Source organism: Sceloporus occidentalis, unplaced genomic scaffold (genome assembly GCF_023333645.1).
Source record: "Sceloporus occidentalis isolate IW3139 unplaced genomic scaffold, rSceOcc1.0.p SCAF_4, whole genome shotgun sequence".
Lineage (NCBI taxonomy): Eukaryota > Metazoa > Chordata > Lepidosauria > Squamata > Phrynosomatidae > Sceloporus > Sceloporus occidentalis.
In genome coordinates this window covers 143,851,031-143,873,280 of record NW_028316984.1, presented here as the reverse complement: position 1 = coordinate 143,873,280, position 22,250 = coordinate 143,851,031, and the positions used below count along the sequence as shown (strand labels likewise).

Here is a 22,250-nt window from a genome sequence, read left to right as displayed (position 1 = left end):
AGCGGTGGTGTAATGGAGGCCTCCCATCCATACGGGGGCTGCCATTGTGATGTAAGCGAAGCACAGCATATAGACATCACTGTGCATAGCTTACGTCATGAGTGCGCCAATGGTGCACTTATGATGTGTGTGTGTGGTGTCCCAAGAAGAACCTGGTTTTTCTGGGAGGGGGTTTGGGGTGGAGGTACGGCGCATGGTTTGGCTGCTGTGGCATCCCTCCAGAGGAAAACTGGGCGCCTCCAACTCACCCTTTTGGGGCAGTCTGTCGAGCCCCATTAAGACCATTCCAATGATGCTGGGTCTACTACCAAGTACACTGCAAACCTTTTTTTTTTTAATCAAGATTGGTTGTCCCCTAGATATAAAATATCACCTTGCATAAAGCAGATCCTTGATTCTGGGAGTTTCTTCATCAGGTGTCCCATGTAAAACTCACTTCCAAAATCTTCAGCACGAACAAAGGCTCCATATTTTACAAATCCCACCTCATAGGGTGTAAACTCTACCCATTCTGCAAAAAAAAAAAAAAAAAAAAAAAATCCAAAATATATGACCAACTCCCTAATGGCTGCAGGGGGTCACACATGTAATAGATGGTGTTCAGACTCTTTCAGACCCTTTAGAAGCCAATACAGTTTGAATGTTCCTTACAGGAATAAAGAAATGCTTCAGTTTCTGTAAGATATGACAAATGGGAGGTACGAAGATGGAAGGATGTATATCCAGTAGCTAAGATGGTGAAGTCTGCATGCAGGTAGAATTTCAGGTAAGCTGTTTTGCAAATAATTCAGAGAAACTAGTTTATTTTATCAGATCTGATATATATATATATATATATATAGAGAGAGAGAGAGAGAGAGAGAGAGAGAGAGAGAGAGAGAGAGAGAGAGTCAATGGAGGACTCAGGTGGAGAGGACTGCCTAGCCCCACCCACCATGATGATGATGTCTTTAGAATCAACAACGACGTTAATTAATAACCACTCCTCTTTTAAATATCAGGACTCTATCAATCTAATATCTCCGCTTCCTTCTGTTTTGATTGTTTAACTAATGGTTTTAATGATTTATTTTATATTTTATCATTGTTATATTTAGATATTTTGTTATATATGTAAAGGGGGGAGGGAATTATTTGTATTGTATTGCATTGGAGTTGTATTGCATTTTATGTGTGTACTGGTTTTTATTATTGTATTACTGTATTGTATTTTACTGTATTTTACCTTGATCCTTTGGAAAGGAGGTATATAAATTTATTATTATTATTATTATTATTATTATTATTATTATTAAAATATACTGAATGATCAAAATGAAGAAGCAGCTAGTGACAGAGCAATGATCTCACAGATTTTCCACTATCATTCCTAGGAGTCCTTCCCTCTGCCATCCCACCTTTTCAAGTTTATGATGGCATGAGTGGATGGGGTGGGTGCAGGATGACCGAGGGCAGAAAAAGGACTTCAGGTGTAAATGTGAGCTACAAAAGCACTAAGGACCTTATCACGCTAGCAAAATCCCACTAAGAAATGGGATTTAAAGTAGATTTAAATTAGAAAATCCCCTCAAATGCAGGAAGTTTTTCACACAGCGTTCCTGCCAATGTGAAATAACACAAAAATAAAGTGAATGTAAAATGGACAAAACCAACCGCTTTTTCCTTCTGGGAAGTTCCGAAAGTTAAAAGCTGCCATTTTTGTCCCTTTTGCCTTTGCTTTATCTTTGCGTTATTTCACATTTGCAGGAACATCATGTGAAAAACTTCCTGCATTTGCTAATTTAAACCTACTTTAAATCCCATTTCTCAGCGGGATTTCGCTAGTGTGATAAGGTCCTAAGAGAGTGGGTACTATAAGGAAATAGGGTTCCCATGGGTCATCTGTACTTCCAGGCTTGAAACTGAGTAAACTGGCTCTGAAAAGACCAAAAACAATGTCAAGAAACTGAAACTTTGACAAAAACAAATATGAGGAATGATATGTTCTCCAACATGCTGTGTGTGCACTGATTTTCTTTAAAAGATATTACCTCTTAAAATGGAAAGATGTTACCTCTAAAATCTTTTGTGGTGACATTATCCTTAACGTTGAGAGCCATGTATATTGGCAGAGGATTCTGACCTCGGTTCACTGCCCGTCGTTGGTCTGAGAGTTTATGGTTGTTATTCTGAAGGGGGAAAATACATCTGATTAACTGGGGGGACATAAGAAATATACACAAAAATAAAGACTATTGTGTGGTAATATCTAGAGAAGACATTATTAATCTATAGAGAGGATCACGGGTTGTTCACACACTTAAGGAATATTTTGTTCCTAACAGTTGTTAGAATGCAAGACAAAATTAATTGTAATAAAACTGACTGTGATTAATTAAAAGCCCGTCTAATCTTTTTGTGACTAATTGTGATTAATTAAAACCTCATCAGTCATGTACTGCAACAAATTAACTTTATGTCTGGGTATGTCTATTTTTGGTCACTTCAGAGCTTGGTGTTCTTTTTCTCCTTCCAGTGACAAAAGCCGCCTGCTGGACCTACTATGGAGCAGCTGAAGCCCCATCCATACACACTAACACACACACACCTTGTAGATAGATGCAAAACAATTATATCAGCTGCTGAGGTCTGGGTGGTAGTAAATGATTCAGTGTAGCATAGTTTCACATGCAGAATTACTACACTACACTGTGCCATGCTGGACTGCTGCTTACAATATAAAACAGAGCAAAGTGGGAAATTACCCAGGATTATCAGGAAGGATGGCACTTCTGAAGTAAATATGAGAATAAACTACTGTTGTTGTTTTTTAAGTAACTGCACATACAAATCATAAGGTGATACAGGAACCATGGAGAAAATGAGTGATTTAAAGCATTTTATTTATTTGTTTATTTATTTATTTATTTATTTATTTATTTGTTTGTTTGTTCCTGAGGGCCAAAGTTGGCATTCATGTGCAAACACCTGGTACCCTGTCCACTACACTACATAGCTCTAGGTCTCCACTTAAACTCTCATGTCTGTGTCCTGAGATTTGTAGTTTTGTGAGGCACTAAAGATCTCTGGCTAATAATTCGAATTGTCCCTCCCTAAACTGCAAATCTCAGGATTCCATACAATCTTCTCTATGGCAGTTAAAAAGTTGAATCATAATACTATAATTGTGTGGTGTGAAAGGGGCCCAGATGTCATCAAAAAGCTAAAAAGCAAAGGAGGTAAGGAAGACTTTGAAAGGAGAAACAGACAATATTTATAGGACAGAAATAACATATAGAATACCCCATCATTCAACATAGCTTCAATCATTAGTCCCCAAAGATCGATAAAGGATGTCTTATATCCTGCTATGGTCCTCTGACACAGCTCTTTATGGTAGCTCTTCAGGCTTGCCAGTGAAAAGGCACTCATTTTAGATTTGGCTGCTTGCTTCCGAGCATTCTTGATTATCTCTCCAAGATCTTTATATGACCAATCAGCATCTTCATACAAATCTGTCATGGTCCTGGAGGGGGAAAGAATATTATGATATAGATTAGATAGATAGATAGATGATAGATAGATAGATAGATAGATAGATAGATAGATAGATAGATAGATCGATCGATCGATCGATCGATCGGGGTTTTTGTTTAAGTTCAGATCTTCAGTGATGTATTTATTTTATGCACTCTCTCTATTGAATGCCAACATTACTACTGCAATTATTGATCCCAGTTGGCTGAATATTTATTGGGATTGACAGATCCTAGTTCAGATGGGCATATTGTAAAGTTCCATTAGGTGGTCCCTGCAATTTCCCCAAATGCAGGAGACTCAACTACATATTTTGTGGTAGTCATCTTCCTAACTCCCCCAAACTATTAGATGTCACACACACCCTGCAACATAGCTTTCCCCAAAAAATATGAGGTGGTGGAAGACCAGGATGCAGCAGCTAATCTTTGTACAAAAGGGACTGAACAAATCACAGCCAAAACCCTATTCCTTACCATGTTGTACCTGATGAGCCAGTGATATATGAAACACAGTCCAAAAGTTTCAGTCTCTGAAGACCCCAAAGGGTGCCATACATAGCTGCCAAAGCTCTCATCCCACTCCCTGTAGTTGATACAGCAACCACGGGCACCTGTTTGTCAGAGAAATATAGCCAACTTTATGAACATATGTTGAGAACATAAGCCAAAAAAAGCCTAGAAAGAGCTCTGTTATATATTGAGACTAAAAGGTTTAGTATAATATGAGTTTTCAGCAATAGCAGCATAGCTCATTAGATGCATGAAGATTTTAGATTTTCATACGAATGGGAGAAATGAGGAGAAGGAGAGGCTTGTATGCCACCTTGAGTTCCTTGGAGGAAAAGCAGAATATAAAATTAAATGGTAATAATAATGATAAGAATGATAATACAATAATTAATAATAATTTTGCTGTGTTAGTATAGCCTGTAAATATACATAGGTGAAGCCAGATAAAAAGCCAGCAAAAGCCAGCAAAGGAGTAAAAAGAAACACGATATGTCTGCCTCCAGGATTTTTGTCACTGATTAATGTCCAGGTTTTCAAACTAGTGAAAACTGGGAATTGGGATCTTCTGAGAATTGCTCAGTAAAGGCAGAAAGACAGCATGTTAAAACTTTTTAAATTTACATTTTAAAAATAACATATACTATACTTCAACATTTCACAAATGAAAACTAGGACACATATGGCCAAGCAGCTTCAGTGAGTGGTAATAATAATAATAATAATAATAATAATAATAATAATAATAGCAGCAGCAGCAGCAGCATGCAGCAGCAGCAAAATTATTAATGATGAAGAACAGACAAGCTAGGAGAGGCTGCAGCAGTTTGATTTTGTATGAGCCTATTGGGAAGAAAAGATTCTGCCCACACCTGTCCTCTCCCCTCACTGAGTTAACGTAATGCAAACTAACACTGAACGGTGAATTCAGGTTGCAGCAGCTGAAGTTTGCTGAAGTTAGGACAAAGGAGGAAAGTGGGAAGAGGAGAGAGACCTAGGACATTTTTAAAGCAGCTGAAGAAGTGGGGTGTAAAAAAATTAACTGGAACTGTCCCTGCAAAATTGGGATAGCAGGGAAGTATGAAATAATTGTGATTTTAGTAAATAGATTATCATTTGTTTATTGTTCCTTTTTTGTTTTAATACTATAATTATAAAATTATTTGGGAAGACTTTCGAATCTAAAAAGTGAAATAAAGTCTCTAAAATAAAATAAAATGTGCATCAAATTACAGATGCAGGAAAGATATTAAAGTGTTTTTACTGTCATGGGCCATTTGTACAAAACTCAAAAAGATACCCAGATCCGTTGGAAACAGTGGTCTTTGGCTATGTAATGTTCCACTTGCCTCATGATCTTTCAGGTCTTGTTCTAAGTGAAGAATATTTTTCAGTGTAGCTGCAACCACTTGCTTCCTTTTCTTGAGGAAATTCTTTTCATCTGAGCACAGATCATATCCCAGACGCACATCAATCTCTTTTGGCCTTTTAAATAGCAGGCCTTGAGTCCTAAAACCAGCAGAAATGTATACAATCATGTTATAGGCTGCCATCTAGCTATCATCCATCCCAATTCTAGTGCCAACAACAGGGAACATGTGCATACAGATTAGAGCTTTCTAATGAATGGGAAATGAAATCAATTATAGGTTAATAATCTCTTTGAAAAGAGCATTAGTGATTGAAATTAGTTATAGTCTGTATACAGATTGCAAAACAGAGAGAGAAACAAATCTTATCAATGGATGACTGGATCCAAATTGTCTGGCAAACCTACTGGTGGTAAAATTACAATTACAGTACAATCCTATACCCCCCCTCTGTGTGTGTGTGTGTGTGTGTGTGTGTGTTGTTTGCATTCAAGTCATTTCCGACTTATGATGACCCTAAAATGAACCTAACAGAGTTTTCTTGGCAAGTTTCTTCAGGGGAAGTTTGCCATTACCATCCTCTGAGGTTGAGAGACTGTGACTTCCCAAGGTTACTTATTAGCTTTCCATGGCTGAGTAGGAATTAAAACCTTGGTCTCCCAGTGTCCTAGTCCAATGCTAAAATGACTACACCATGTTACATCTACATCTACATCTACCTAGACACAAGCCCTACTGAATTCAATGGTACTTATTCTCAAGGAATTATGCACAGGGTTGCAACCTCTAACATCTGGAAAAATAGATAATCTACACATTGGAGACATCTTTTGTTATACTGAAACACAACTGCATTATAAGGAGAAATCCCATCAGAAATCCTTAGTATGGTAACAAATAGTTTTTAACTATAACCACCTTCCTTGTTACTACTTATGTGTTTTATTTTCATCAAAATAATAATTGTTATGGTATAAATAAAAGAATTTAGTTACTGTTTAGAATATTCAGCTTTGCTTAATATTTCCAAAAAAATTATATTGTGACAAAATTCTGTTCTTTCCAAACAACCAAAAGAAAATGATTGAACAGCAAACATCCACCTCTTTAAAAAGATGACTGATAACCATTTTACAGGTACATGTTCAGTTTAGGAAACTTCATCTTTGCAATCATGTTTGCACTCAGTAGGAGATGCAATAAATTATGGCTCCTTTGCTAGGACCAGTAGCATCACTGGCAGGGTGTGGGGTGTGTGGACTGCACCAAGTGACACCACAAAGGAGGGGTTGACACCCGGTCACCCCCCCCCCCAATCCCTGCCATGATCCTGTTCTCCTCAGGTGAATGGGCCAGCAGCAAGGAACCAAGCTGAGCATGTGCATGCCCCCAGTACCTCCTTCCTGCCGCCCCTTTTTCCCCTGAGGAGATGAGGGTGGCAACAAGGATTACTGGAAGGCATCCACTCTTCTCCTGGCTCTGAGAAGAAGAGGACAGCAACAAAGACTACCAGGAGGTATGCACACTTCTCTGGTCTCCTTGCTGCTGCCTCTTTCTCTCCTGAGGAGAAGGGGATGGTGACAAGGACTACCGGGAGGCATGCACGCTTCTCCAGGCTCATTGCTGCCACCCCTTTCTCCTCTGAGGACAAGGGTGCAGCAGGGAAGTGCATGGGTGCGGTCTCGGGCTGACTGAGCCTGTGCCTCCTTGCATAAACCTCACTCCTCCCACCTCTGAAACCCCACCCACCAAACCAGGTGATACCAGTTGCAGGGACACCGCTACCTAGTAGATGTAATCAATGGTGCACTTGTTTGCCATATTCACATTTCACAATTTTTATGTGATCAGAGCCAGGAAGGGGAAAAAGAACAGTAAGTGTGTGTGAATGTGTGGCAGAATTCAGAAAAAAAGTTTCTCTTACCAATCTTTTGACTTCACACTCAAATCAAATGTTTTGTTCTGGGACAAAAAAGGAAACATATATCATTTAACAGTTTCATGGAATATTAGTTATTTTCCATTTCAAATGGTATCAGATGGTATTTCACATTTTACTGTCAGAGCTGACGGAGATGATGCCATTTCTTCCTATTCCATGTATCACCATTACAACCATCATCTCAGGCAACTTTGGTGAGGACACATAGAATCATAGAGTTGGAAGAGAGCTCAAGGACCATCAAGTCCAAATCCTTGCCATGCAAGAAGACACAATCAAAGCACCCCCAGCAGATGGCCATTCAGCCTCTTTAAAAACCTCAAAAGAAGGAGATTCCACCACACTCTGAGGTAGTGTATTCACAGGAGAGAGCCTTCTCAGTTGCTGCTCCCAGACTGCGGAATTCCCTGTCACAGGAAGCAAGATTGGTCCTCTCTCTGCTCTTATTTCTCTTTATGCAGGCCTTTGAGTATTAACTGCCTGAATCAGAAAGGTATTTTCATTGAGGTGTTTTTTTATTTTCTTCATGTTGATGTCCTTTTCAGTTAATATTTTTAATATGGTTGTTTAATTGTTCTTAACACTTTTATATTATCCACGATTTTAATTATACAGTGGGCCCTTGGTATCCACTGAGGTTTGGCTCCAGGACTTCGCATGAATACCAAAATCCATGGATGCTCAGGTCATGCTTTATACAATGGTACAGTAAAACATCATCCCTCAATAAAATGGCAAAATTATTTGAATCTGTGTCAATATTTTCATACTGTAATTGGTTGAATCCATGAGTGCAGGATCTGTGGATATGGAGGGCTGACTGTATTTTGTTTTAACTCATATCTACAGGTCTCATATGGGAGAATGGCAGGATATAACACAAACAAGCAAACATGTACAGAAGTTGATCAGATTGGTAGTTTAATCTTACTTCCTTGCTGAGGTTACACTATTCCACTACACCTGAGGACAACAGTCTATGTAGCTTAGAGTATTCATGGCCAGCCACAATGAATAACTGTGTCCTTCAGCTTTGCTCCACATCTCTTCCTCTTTGCATCTACTGTCTGAAGTGGCTACCTCACTCTGCCTAATGGTGTGCTATCTCCAAGTACACTTACACATATTTAAATCTGAAAGTGCAGTGAAATAATGCAATAATAAATAGTGACCAAAGGAATTAAGGAAATAATCACTTTCCTATTATATAGATTATAATTGATCTGGCAATAGATAAAACATCTGTAACACTGCACTGGGAACTGGGGTAGAGTATTAGAGTATTAAATCTCTTAATTAGAGACCTTTTATTTCAAAAGAATGAAATAAATATGAGATGAGTATTTTTATGATCATCATTCAGTAAACACAACAATTCTGCAGCATAGTTTAAGACATAAGACGTGTATGTAGGAACTAAAAAGATGCAATAATGTGTAGAAGAAATGTGTTGACACTTGGGGGCTGTACACATGGGACAAAAAGCCTTTGTTTCCCCCCAGTCTGAAGTCATCCTGTTTAGACGACACAAGCCAATAGCACCAGACTGTGGACAGGCAGACTGGACAACATTCAAGCAGATCCATCCTGACCCTGGTCCAACCGGCCTCTAATCTGGTTTAAAAATACTGTCTGTTTGTAACAGAGTTTCTGAGAAACTCCACTGCAACAGCGGATAGACCAGATGGCCATGCACCCCTTATCTGTCATCACCATCATTCTAATAGCAGGTGGTGTTATTATGTCAGAAAGGGGTGCATAGCCAGATGGGCAAAGCCAGGCCCTTTTATTCCCTTACGGGCCATGGTGGCGGTCTGCAATTAGAATGGCGGTAGGCAACATGGCAGCGGTGGCTCCATGTGCGATGGTGGGAGGGCATTTAAACACTCACCTGTCACAGAGCCAGACCAGGTAAGTCCAAGCAGTGGGAATGGGCCAGATCCATGGGAAGGATATGACCAGGTTTGCCCATCATATCCTGCTCATGCATTCAGGCATCTGGAACTAATTTCTCAATGACCACACTTAGCGCTGAATAATGTTAGAAATACTAGTGAGCTCCAGTTCATAGCTGAATATAAATGAAAAGGTGAGTCAAAACAGATGTTAAATGGAATGCCTATTCCCTACGATTAACCTGTTTCCCTTTCCAAAATAGGATTTCCTTAGACATAAATTGTCTCAGCAATCAGACTTGTAAATTAAACTGTGTTCCAATGTCTAATCACAAAACAATGCATACTAAATGTAAGATATATAGGTGAGGAAAATCATATGCTATAACAAACAGTAATGTTTTAGCAATTAGGTGACCACCTCTGCAAACTGTGTTAAGCATATCATCTAATTTCATGCAATGTGAGCCACACTTGTTAGAAAGTGCCACCAGAAGTAAATGAAAAGATAAGATATGGTCAACACATGGTTGCTTTTCTTTTATAAATGATAATACAAATATACTCTGCATGATCCGATGCATTGAAAAAATGTCATCATGATATTTTTTCCCAAAGAAGGCAACAGTTGATTCTCACCGGTGGTATTGTCACTTTCTCTTCTACAGGAAATGAGGTCAAGTGAACAGTCGTTGTCTCATTCCTCTCTCTGGAAGCCTAAAAATAAAATAAAATGGCATTAGGAAAGTGTCTTATAAAGCAATCCATATTTCCTATCCGGTGCTTCTAGTGCAAGAGCCAGGAACCCACTGTTCTAAGTGGAGCTCCCCTATGTGATAAACCACCAAATATAAAAGGTTGTAGAGTTTCTGTTGAGAGCGAAAGAAAAAAATGTTGAATTATGATTATTCTATTCATGCTGCATAGTAGTTATGGAAATTATTTCAAAGTTTTTTTGGGGGGGATTTCCAAAAAGCCTTCTCTGAGATCTAGTTTTTGCATCACTCTGGGGTGACCTTTTGTTCTCTCAACCTGTTTAATCTGGGACATTATCCAGCTCTGGTGTGTTCTTGGGTGTTCTCTAGTTCCCTTACTACTGACCCTGGTGGCTGCTCTTTGACCGTGGCCTATGACTTCAGCCCTACTGTTTCCCCCCTCCCTCATCACCTCTCTTTCTGAACCAGTGTGCCTTTCACACTATTCAATGATTCTGGGCTTTGCAATTTGCTAAGACACCAGAACTCTCAGGCTTAGAATTCTAAATACCTCTTCCCTAAACTGCAGATCCCAGAATTCTTTAAGATAGAACCACGGCAGTTAAAGTGAAATCATAGTGCTATAAGTGTCTCAGTCTCTTTATGATGGGATGGACAAAATGCAATTCATGGCAAGTGTACAAGACCACCCATCACAGGGTGTTTCTGTAACTCCCCAGCCCTCTCAAATTCACTTCAACAACCCTTTTTCTAGCGGGTGAATTATGTGAAGTCGAAGGCTTTCATGGCCGGCATCCATGGTTTTTTGTGGGTTTTTCGGGCTATGTGGCCATGTTCTAGAAATGTTTCTTCCTGACGTTTCACCAGCATCTGTGGCTGGCATCTTTAGAGAATGCATTGCCTGGAAAAAGTTGGGTGTATATATACTGTGTGAGCCTGGGAATGCAGGAGTGATTTGCATGTGTATTGTTCTGTGCTGATGGCAGGGTGAATTATCTTTCCTAGATGTCCCCAGGAGTCACAATTCACTATTCAAATCAAATGCATAACCTCAAAAAAAATTTTTTTTTTTCCAAACACAGAACACAGCTTCTGGCCCATTCCACAGTCCCTGCTCCTGTATGGCGTCGGCAAAACATAAAAACATATATGGCCCTCAACCCACCAAAGTTGTGTTTCTCTGTTTTATGAGAATAGACCATGTACCGGACAGAGCACTCTTCTTCGCAGTTCAATGTCCAATTCTGATTGGTTAAATTTGACATAGTGGAATTTAGCAGGTGCAGCAGGGCAGAGCCAGGAACGCAGGGTGAGATTCTTAGCTTCTTCATAGGACCCATCCACTGAAAGAGTGAATTTACTTTCTAAAGAAAGACAAAAAGGCAGACAGAGATCAATATGAATACCCACCTTGTTGGGGGCAATTGGCTAACATATTGTAAATTATAGTTTATATGGTGGAGGAGAAATATTGCATGACTTTGAAAATAAAACAAACAAAACCCTTTCTGTACAAAATTCACTGTCTTTTGTGCCAAAAATACTTTGGGCTCTGTACACAAAAATAACCTCCTTTTTTCACAAGTGTAAACTCCATCCTCGATCCCTTTCAGTCTGGTTTCCGCCCAAGGCATTCTACAGAGACAGCTCTCACTAAGATCTCGAATGACCTTTTACAGGCCAAGGCTAATGGCCTTTACTCTGTTATCCTTCTCGATTTGTCTGCAGCATTTGACACCGTTGATCACTTTCTCCTAATTGACATACTCTCTGACCTTGGGTTCTCAGACTCTGTTCTTGACTGGTTTAGATCTTACTTGTCTGGCAGATCTTTTACAGTGGTTACAGGTGGTCAGATTTCGTCCTCTGTTCCCTTATCTGTTGGAGTTCCTCAGGGCTCTGTTCTGGGTCCCCTTCTGTTTTCTCTTTACACACTGTCCTTAGGAAAACTCATCAGCTCTTTTGGTTTTTCCTACCATCTGTATGCCGATGACACCCAGTTGTATCTTTCCACCCCCGACCTTTCTCCAAGGCTTGAACAGCAAGTTTTGTCTTGTCTCACAGCTGTCTCGCAGTGGATGCGCCATCGGCATTTGAAACTCAACATGTCCAAGACGGAGCTTCTTGTCTTTCCTCCTAAGCCCACCCTTCAACTCTCCTTTTCTGTCTCCATGGACAACATTTCTATTCAACCAGTCCAGCAAGCCTGCAGTCTTGGTTTTATCTTTGATTCTTCTCTGTCGTGTATCCCTCAGATCCAGACCACAGCCAAGGTTTGTAGATTCTTTCTGTACAATATTGCTAAAATCTGACCTTATCTCTCCGCCTCTACTGCCAAAATCCTAGTCCATGCCTTAGTGATCTCACGACTTGATTACTGTAACATCCTTCTGGCAGGGCTTCCTCTTTCTCACCTCCATCCCTTAATTTCTGTCCAGCATTCAGCTGCACGCTTTATCACATCTGCCCACCGCTGTGACCATATCTCTCCTGTGTTGGCATCCCTTCACTGGCTCCCCCTCCCTTTCTGCATTCAGTATAAGCTCCTGCTGTCGACATTTAAAGCCCTCCATGGACTGGCCCCTCCTTACTTATCAGACCTTCTTTCTCCTCACCTTCCCACTCAGGCCCTCCGTTCTGGTAGTCAAGGTCTGCTGTCCCAGCCCAGGATTTCCTCTGCCCCATCTCGAATTCGCCCCTTTTCACTCGCTGCCCCTCACTCCTGGAACCTTCTTCCCCCGCGAGCAAGAGCCATCACCTCTTTAACCAGCTTCAAAACGGAGTTGAAGACCATCCTGTTCAGGGCAGCGTTCTCAGGCATTGCATAATTGTCACTTACTATTTGATGTTCTTTTGTTGCCTGTTTTATTGAATCATTTCCTGTATTGCTATGTATTTTATATGAATTATCCTACTAGAGAGGCCACTTCCCCACCACCACTCCCTTTGTGTCATGTCTTTTTAGATTGTAAGCCTGAGGGCAGGGAACCGTCCAAATTAAAAAGATTGTATGTACTGCGCTGTGTAAATTTACAGCGCTTTATAAATAAAGGTTAATAATAATAATAATAATAACTGTAAACCTGTACACAGAGATACACAAAAAAAGTCCCAAAATGTAGGAGCTGACATTTTCCTAGACATTTTCTCAAGACATCCTTTCTTAGTGAGATGCAAAAAAATATTTAATATTCTTTGCATTCATAGCAAAGAGAGTCAGAAATGAACTGGTGACCATTGTAGATGATAAGGTGGAGAGCAGATCACAGGGGCAGAGTAGGTAATACTGCTTATGTTGCAGAAACTGTCCTTTTGTAAATGTGAAGCTAGAATGGACCAGTGTTCTTGTGTTGTTGTTGTTGTTGTTGTGTTATTACTAGTACAATGAGCCCTCGATATCCATGGAGGATCCATTCTGGACCCCGCCCCACACACACTCACACACACATAGATATCAAAATCCACAGATGCTCAAGTCCCATTGCCCTTAATGGCAGTGCAGCCTTGTGGCTGCATCACTATTATAAAGAATGGGCCAAAAGTACTTTGCCTCCTCTACCCCTCTCTCTTCCACTTCCTTCCTTCCTTCCCTCCCTCCCCTCTCCCCCATCCTTCTTCTTTACTGCTTCCTTCCTTCCTCTCCGCTTCGGCATGGCCTTGAGGATGGGGTTTGGTTCCAGTCCCAATAAGGGGACTGGAATTAGCAGATGCTCAAATCCATGGGTGGCAAGTCTATGGATAAGGAGGGCCCACTGTATAGTCAGTAAAATGAGTACCCAGCCCGTTGGGGGCAATTGCCCTACAGATTACAAACCAGTTAGAGGGTGCTGAGTTCACTAAGTGATATAGAAATGTAAATGCTATTGCTATTGTCTAGACTAGCAAAAAAATCATACCCACCAAACAGTATTTTTTTCTTAAATTCACCCCAATAATGCCATTCCTACTCAAAATAAACTGGACTTTTGTGCTGATAGCCAGATCAAAGTCATCAGCAACTCTTACTTTACCATCTAAATAAAAAGTATACATAAAGTAACCTACCTGATTTCACTCGTCCCTTATCCAGCTGAACTTCCAAGCAGGCAACTTCACGAGACTGCAGAGAGTTACAATAAATCATAATAAATGGTGGACTATATGGTAAATATTTTTATACTTCAAATGGCCATTCAGTCTGCTATGAGATGAAAGCAGCACAAAGGAAATAAGCCTGGCCTCACAAAGACTTAACCCTTACCTTAAGTTTTCTCTGTCTTCTCACTCTGGAGAAACTCTTGCAATAATGTTAAGGTTTCAGAGAACCCTGCTTTAAAATTATTATATCTATAGCTCAAAAGAAATTTGGGAGAGAATTGGGAGGAATCAGAATTGGGAGAAAGGGTGAGGACTGTTAGTGACAGCTGGGAAAAAAGTTACTTTGGACTTCAATGTCCATGCTGACTGGGGGAATCTTGGATTTGTAGTTCCAACACATACTTTTTTCCAAACTCTGATCTGTGTAGGTGAGGTGTCTTAAGCAAATCACTCGCACAGAGCTAAACCAGTAACTTTGCCTCCCACTGTGCTGGCCTTTCTTGTTCTAAACGGGTAATGCCAGCAGGATGGGGCTTGCTGGGATGCCATGGTGTGTGGCCACCTGCTAACAGGTGAAGATTTACAACTATTTGCCAGTGCATGTAGGTGTTAGTACAATCTATGGGCTGCTCATGACAGTCACAGTGAATCTTGAATTTGTAGTGATTTCTCAATATCAATTTTTATCTTATAATGAGAAGACACAATGGCGCACACATTTTATTTCTACCACTTGGGGGCAGCCTTGATCAGACAGCAGAATTGCTAACAGGCCTTAGAAATTCATCTGAGGAAGTAGGCTCAAGTCTATGAAAGCTCGTGCTATCGACTTCTTTCTTTCAGATCCCTTTGCAAGCCTTAGAAATGAAGGGCTGTGGGCACCTTCTTTTGCTTTGTTTCTGCAAGGGTGAGGTGGGGTGAAGGAACTAAAGAATTCTGAAAATTTTCATACACAAAGGTAGCTTTTCCAGGCTTTGAGCTGATGAGTGTGAAAGTTGCAGTCCAGTTTGCCTGTTCCAGTCTAATTTTCCCCCAGCATAGTTTGGATAACCTTAGAGAATGTGTGGGTGAGCTAAATAAGAGTCAGAGAATACAAATTCTAATTTCAACTAACCACATGAAACAGTTGTTTGGGTGTAAAGGCTCTGATTGTCCTTGCTTTAAGGGTGTTAGCTTTACTAGCCATGCAGATAAGGAAAGATAATAGAAGAATATTATTACCACTATGACTCCATTAGTAAAAATCTTTTCTGGAACATCAGGACTGCAAGGGAAAAAAAATAAGAACACGATCACTAACCCTTTCACAACCAAGACTAACATTTTATTTGTACCGTGCTTGCTTCTCTATATCTCAAGAGCTGCATCTCTTGAGGGTTTCCATCAGACTTCTCATGAGAGTCCCTCTTCTCATGAGAGTCCCTAAGGTCCTCTCTGGAAATTTGAGTGGATTGCTGCCACAGTTTGCTGTTTTGTTTTTGTCTGTTTTGTAATGGTGTGTATGTGTTATGTTGTTTAATTTGTTGGTTTTATTTATAATTGATTTAATAACTTTTTAAGGGGGGGAGGGAAGTTTTTGTATATTTTGTATTGTATTTTATTATTGTTAGCCACCCCGATTGACCTCAAAGGGGTGGGATATAAATAAAAAAATTATTATTATTATTATTATTATTATTATTATTATTATTATTATTTGAATCTTACCTGTCCTAGACAGACATGACTAGGTCAGAAGGGGCATGGTGCCATTGTGCTAATACAGGGACATCCTTATTCCAGGAGCTAAAATCTTCTTTACAGGAAGACCGGAAACAAGAGTAGTAAGAGGGGAAATCCAAGAAAGTGGAAAATAAGAGAGTAGAGGACAAGAAAGGAGGAACCACCCTGAATTGTTACTTCAAGATCACATACCAATATGGAAGAGGTGAAGAAAATCTGAAGGAAGCACTAACAGGCACCCTTGCAAAAAGCATGGAGATACCCATTATAGCCATGATCTGTAGTACCAAAAACTCCATAAAAGCAGGTTATGAAATGAATCTTCTTCCCCAGGAACTAGAAATGTGCATGCCTGACATATGACAAAGGTCTAAGCCATGACCTCTATGGCAACCAACATCCCATCTGTTTCTTACAGCTTCTTAGAGCATACATATCATTGCAGTACTACAGTACAGGTAGCTTGCCGCCCTCCAGTTGTTGAACTGCAATTATCATCAGACCTGGCCAGCATAGACATAGTTAATGGGATGGTGGGAGCTGCAGTCTTACAGCATTTCATGGACTATATGTCTCTCACCTTTTTTTAAGTGGAACTGTGGATTAGCAATTGAATAGTAGATATCATGTTCCTTAAGATACAATCAGTTTCCCTGATTCGCCAATTTCTTACACAAATGACAGCTCCAATGTATCTATAGAATTCTTTGGTCATTTCAGTGAAGCAGAAGCTCAAGAATGATATACAGGGCTGTGATATCACTGAATTAAATGGGATTGCTGATTGTACAGGACATTCATGTGTACAGATAAGGTGCTGGATCTGGAAGATTGTATAGAAAAATGGCATACTTTTCATCCAAATTCTGAGGTGAAAGTTTGGATTTAAGAAAAAGAGGATGAGGAGGAGCACCACCACCAGTAGCAGCAGAAGCAAGATGAGTATACCTCCCCTGCTGCGATATCTCCTTTTTTTTTCATGGAACTACATATGAAGATGTGCTTAGTTATGAGATTCCTCTTGTTTGTAGTCAATCCTCATTTAAAACAAACAACCCATTTTACCATAGTTGTAGCTGGATGTTTTACTCCTAATTTTAGTGTATTGCAGGAAAAAAAGATTCTACCTAAACATTAGGAAGAACTTCCTTATGGTAGGAGCTGTTTGACAGTGGAATGTGCTGCCTCGGGTTGTAGTGGAGTGGGTTTTAAACAGAGACTAGATGGCCATCTGTCAGGGGTGCTTTGATTGTGTATTCTTCCATGTCAGGGACTTGGACTGGATTGTCTTTGTGGTCTATTCCAATTGTATGATTCTGTGCATCAATAGACAAGGCATTCAGTAAGTACTTTGTCAGTGTCATTCTGTTTAATCAATATGTTTCATTGATTAAAAATGGCTGAGCTTTATTCAGCTACCATTATTGCTCCATGAACTGAATCTGAATATACACAACCAATGATACCAAATAACATATTAAGAAAGATACAAAGCAAGTCTATAGTTTGTGTTTTGGCACCACAGTTTTTTTAATGATGTGCAGGGGTGTATGTGCTTTCACATCACCTGTTGATTTATGGTGACCCCATGAATTCTGTAGGATTTTCTTATGCACGGTATACTCAGACTTGGTTTTGCACGTTCCTTCCTCTGAAATATAACTTACAGCACCTGATATTCACTGGCAGTCCCCCATACAAATACTAACCAGGGCAAACCCTGTTTAACTTCCAAGATCACAGAGGATCTTGTGCCTTTAATGGTGTCCTTAACCACAATTTTTCTTACCTGCTTTCTAATGTGAATTCAACTTCTAGTTCCTCGTTACCCTAAAAGTTAAAACAAAAACAACATTGTGACTAAAAGTCCACACTCTCCTCTTAATATTAATGCCATTTATACATGAATGACGTGAAGAGGGTTCCACATAACTAGGGTTGCCATAACCCGGCTGCAACCGGGATTTTCCCAGTTTTGGCGGCACAGTCCCCCTCCCGTCACGGGTGCTGCCAATAAACCAGGACAACCCCAGTTGCAGCCGGGTTGCCGCAGCCCGTGGGGCCTCGCTGCCCTCCTCCTCCTCCACCGTGCATGGCTGCACGAAGGAAGAGGACGGCAGCAAGGCCTGGGGCGGAGGAGGCGGAGGTAGAGGCAGCACCTCCCCGCACGGCCGCGCCACCTTCCTCCACCTCCCCACGCAACTGCGCCACTCACCTCCTCCTCCTCCGCCCCCTCCGCCCCAGGCCACGTGGCCACGTGGAGGAGGCAGAGGAGGCGCCTCCTGCACACGGGCGTGCCACCCTCCCCGCCTCCCCACGCGGCTGCATGGCCTCGGGCTGAGGAGGAGGTGGGTGGCACGGGGAAGCGGGAGAAGGTGGTGCAGCCGCGCGCAGCAGGCACCGCCTCCGCCTCCTCCACCTGACCGCGCGGCCTGGGGAGGAGGGGCCGGAGGAGGAGGAGGTGGGTGGCACCTCCTGCACATGACCGCGCCACCCACCTCCTCTTCCTCCGCCCCCTCCGCCCCAGGCCGCACGGCGAATGGAGGAGGGGGAGAAGGAGGAAGAGGAAAAGGAGGAGGGGGAGGAGAAGAAGGAGGAGGAGGTGGAGGAGGAGGAGGGGTAGAAGGAGCAGGGGTAGAAGGAAGAGGAGGAAAGGAGGAGGGGGTGGAGAAGAAGGAGGAGGAGAAGGTGAGTGAGTGAGTGAGTGAGTGAGTGAGTGAGTGAGTGAGTGAGTGAGTGGCCAGAGGCCTCAAGGTGTTTTTATTTTTGGGGGGGGGGGGTGCTTTTAATGCCAACAAGTCTCCCTTGTTTTGACAGTGATAGTGTGGTGGTGATGATGATGATGATGATGATGATGATGATGATGATGATGATATGAATCATCTTGAGAGGCCTGCAAGCACTGTTTCAGAAGCCGAGAGAGTGTCACCTTCCAAAGTGTGTTTTGGGTGCTTTTAATGCTAACAAGTCTCCCTTGTTTTGACAATGATAGTGTGATGATGATAATGATGATGATGATGATGATGATGATGATGATGATGATGATGATGATGATATGAGTCAGCTTGAGAGGCATGCACGCACTGTTTCTGAAGCCGAGAGAGTGTGACTTTCCAAAGTGCCTTTTCTGTGTGTTTTTGGTTCTTTAATGGTGATAATGATATCAGAAAGCCTCTGAGGCAAGGCCAATGTAAATTGCTGTGATTTTTACAAACTCATGCGCAGTGAAGAAAAACCAAAGTCCCTTGACCAAGTACACACTTCTGAGAAGTACACTTGGTGCAAGAACTGTGAAACCACCTTGACATGTTCAATATGCATAGCCATGTTAAACCATGCTAAGTGTTAAACCCAAGGGGTTTGGTTATGGAATAAGCCTCTGATGCAAGAGGCCATGTTCAGTAAAGCCATGTGAAATGCCCAAATGTGCTGTCATGTGCGTTTTGGAATGGAGGTTGTGGGTGTTTGGCCAGAAAGGGAAGTATATTTCTGCCATCTATCTAGGAATAATGCCCAAATGTCCGACCTTTTTGATCATGCCTAAGAAACATGCATTTATATTAACATTTTTTAAAAAACACCAAAAAAATTTTGCATGTCCTCCATGTTTAGAAAAATGTGTCCTACATTTGAAAATGTTATCCTACATTTGTCCTACATTTGTCCCGGTTTGGAGGTCCTGACTTATGGCAACCCTACACATATCAGTTTGGTGGACATACCTGAGCCCTCAACCTTATTACAGAGCAACTGACATCTGCATGTTGAATATAGCTATCTGAGCTCGAGAAGGTTAGAATTTCAATCCTCTACAAGCATACTCTTCAAGCTTCCACCAATATCTATCTGCCCATCTATCCATGTATCTATCTAAGCATCTTTGGCTCACACTGACTGCCTGAATTTCTGGGGCCATACCACAGAGCCATGTAACCTAAGGGACAGACATGTAATGTTGCATCACAGTCCTTTCAGAATCCAGTTGTCTTTCCATTTTCACATGGAAACCATTCTGGACCCCCCTGCAAAAATGAAAAATCACCGATACTCAAGCCCCATTAGCTTGAATGGCGGCCCGCACCTAGGAGCACCCGTAGTCAGGTGCCACAGGCACACATCTCTTTTTGTCCCCCTCTGTTTGCCGCCCGCAAATGAGCAAGAGTCTCAGATTCCAAGTCCATGAAAATGGAGGGGTGACTGTACAGCTATTATAAAATTATGATGTTACTTGATTTAGGGCAAAGAAAAATAATGTGTTATCAATTAGTGTATAGCCTTCTATGAACATTCTATAATGTAGTTAAAGTAGATACACTGGCCCTGCTGTCCTCCATTGTCTTTCTCTTCGTGTGTGGAAACTAATGAGAGGAGCATCCTCTTTGTATGAAAACTCTCCATGTGGTCTGCAACCCTGCAAAACAATGATTGCTAGTCTAAATTATCTTTTGAAAGCATTAGACCAATCTTGATAAAATTCCAAGGTTTCGCTCAATATTATGTTGCAACACTGGTATTCCCCAAGCAGCAAAGCCTAGGTCCAAATAAAAAAAAAGTCACACTTAGCTTCCATTGAACTAAATGGGACAAATTACTCTCTTGGTGAATCTAATTAATTTCAATGTTATTTGGAGCTATATGGAGTTATTTGGAGTTATATGTCACAGTCAGCTTTTTCATTTCATTATGCACCTGTGGATTGAGCTGAAAGCTCAGACGAATTGTTTCTCCAAGCTGGATTTTAGATACATCAAAGAAAACAGTGAGAAGGTGGTCATCTGCAGTATGTTTATCTTCATCACAGACTTTAAGCTCCAGAATGTTCTAGGGAAATGAAAGCAAGATACAGACTTTAGAATTAAAACTGACTCTGGTAGGTATAATACCTTCATCACATTGAGATATTTTGTCCAAACAGCTTTTTTTTAATTCCTCAAGCAACAACAGAGTAAACATTTCCCCCCTTAATGATTATGAAATGCTTATGCTTAAATAAATTGTGTGCATGTATTTTACTCCATTTTATTTGCTGATCACACATGCTTGAATACATAAACAATATACATATTGGTCTCATACCATAACTACTTAACACTCATGTGTTTCTACTGAATGGTATTTGCCTAGCAGCAAAAACACATGATAATAGCAAGGTACAGGTTGTCACAATAAGTCTCCCATAAATCTTTTAACCAAACAACTAGAAACTTTACCCTGCACACTCTGTGTAATCCTAGTCAGGCTATTATTTAATTAAGGTAAAACTAAATCATAGAATCAGAGTTGGAAGAGACCACAGGGACCATCCAGTCCAACCCCTGCCATGCAGGAACACAGAATCAAAGCACTGCCAACAGATGGCCATCTAGCCTCTGTATAAAAACCTCCAAAGGAGGAGACTCCACCACACTCCAAGGCAGCGTATTCCACTGTCAAACAGCTCTAACTGTCAAGATGTTCCTCTTGAGATTTAGGTGGAATCTATTTTTCTGTAGTTTGAATTGCTCCTTGTCCTAGGAGCTTATCGCACCACCTCTAGTGCCCGACTTACCTCTTCCGAATTTAGCTCAAATTCAGAATTAGGCTGACTTTTCTCACGAAACAGGTTCCCATTGCTTCCAGTGTTGAATTCAAGCCCTGTAAGTTGCTTTGGTGGCCATTTTTTCAAAATCGGAAGCTTCCTATTTAGAAAAAATGGCCGCTGAAGCAACTTATGGGGCATATATTCAGCACTGGAGGCAATGGACAGCCGTTTTGAGAGAAACGTCTGTGTAATAAAAGCAGCATAACTTCCAAATTTGAGCCAAATTTGGAAGAGGTAAGTCAGGCACCAGAGGTGGTGCAATAAGCTCCTTAGTCTCTGGAGTCATGGAAAACAAGCCTCTTCTCTCTTTGATATGACATGTCTTCATATATTTAAACATGACTATCATGTCCCCTCTTAACCACCAGAAAAAGGAGTGGCAAAAAACTGCTCCTGCCAGCTGCCAGGTTTGGGACAGCGGCAGTAGCCCACTCTGAGAGTAGGCCATGCAGTTGCCTCAGTCTCAGCATCAAAAGAATAACAAAGAGTTTTGTACCACATCTTACATAGCTTTTTGAGGCACTGTAGCTCAGTATAATGGGCATTAATAATAATTCATTCTTTGTATCTGCATCCATATCAATTAGATATAATCAGTAAATGGCCATCTTGTATCAACAGCTTGGTTTCACTCTGGCATTCCTCTTAACTGATTTAGCGAGGACCTGAGTGGATCAGGCCCCAAGGACTGGCTCAAGGATGGAGGTTTCCCATCCCTTAGACATGAACATGGACAGCCTCCTAAAACCAAAACATCTTTAATCAAATGGGAAGGTTTAATCTTAAATTCTCAATTTTGTGATTAAGCCCAGCATTATAATGTCTCCCTTATCTCCATTATCCTGGAGTTTCAAGTAGAGAGTTAAATATAATGACCATAACTGTGTAGTGAGAGGTTGTGACTAGCACCTCCCCATGCCAT

At 41.0% G+C, this 22,250-nt stretch overlaps 1 protein-coding gene across 1 annotated transcript in view; it reads right to left on the bottom strand.

Moving 5' to 3' along the window:
* The window catches only part of LOC149314774 (cytosolic phospholipase A2 epsilon-like), a 59,790-nt gene that overhangs the window by 9,999 nt on the left and 27,541 nt on the right, over nt 1-22,250 (bottom strand). The window contains exons 4-16 of the mRNA XM_089523145.1: nt 20,437-20,568; nt 17,537-17,577; nt 15,247-15,289; nt 13,993-14,047; nt 11,687-11,699; nt 11,155-11,308; nt 9,872-9,949; nt 7,320-7,357; nt 5,375-5,534; nt 3,993-4,129; nt 3,283-3,505; nt 2,054-2,168; nt 374-511 (exon numbers count right to left, since the gene is read on the bottom strand). Of these exons, the coding sequence (XP_089379271.1) occupies nt 374-511; nt 2,054-2,168; nt 3,283-3,505; nt 3,993-4,129; nt 5,375-5,534; nt 7,320-7,357; nt 9,872-9,949; nt 11,155-11,308; nt 11,687-11,699; nt 13,993-14,047; nt 15,247-15,289; nt 17,537-17,577; nt 20,437-20,568 (1,327 nt within the window). The remainder of the gene's footprint in view (nt 1-373; nt 512-2,053; nt 2,169-3,282; nt 3,506-3,992; nt 4,130-5,374; nt 5,535-7,319; nt 7,358-9,871; nt 9,950-11,154; nt 11,309-11,686; nt 11,700-13,992; nt 14,048-15,246; nt 15,290-17,536; nt 17,578-20,436; nt 20,569-22,250) is intronic.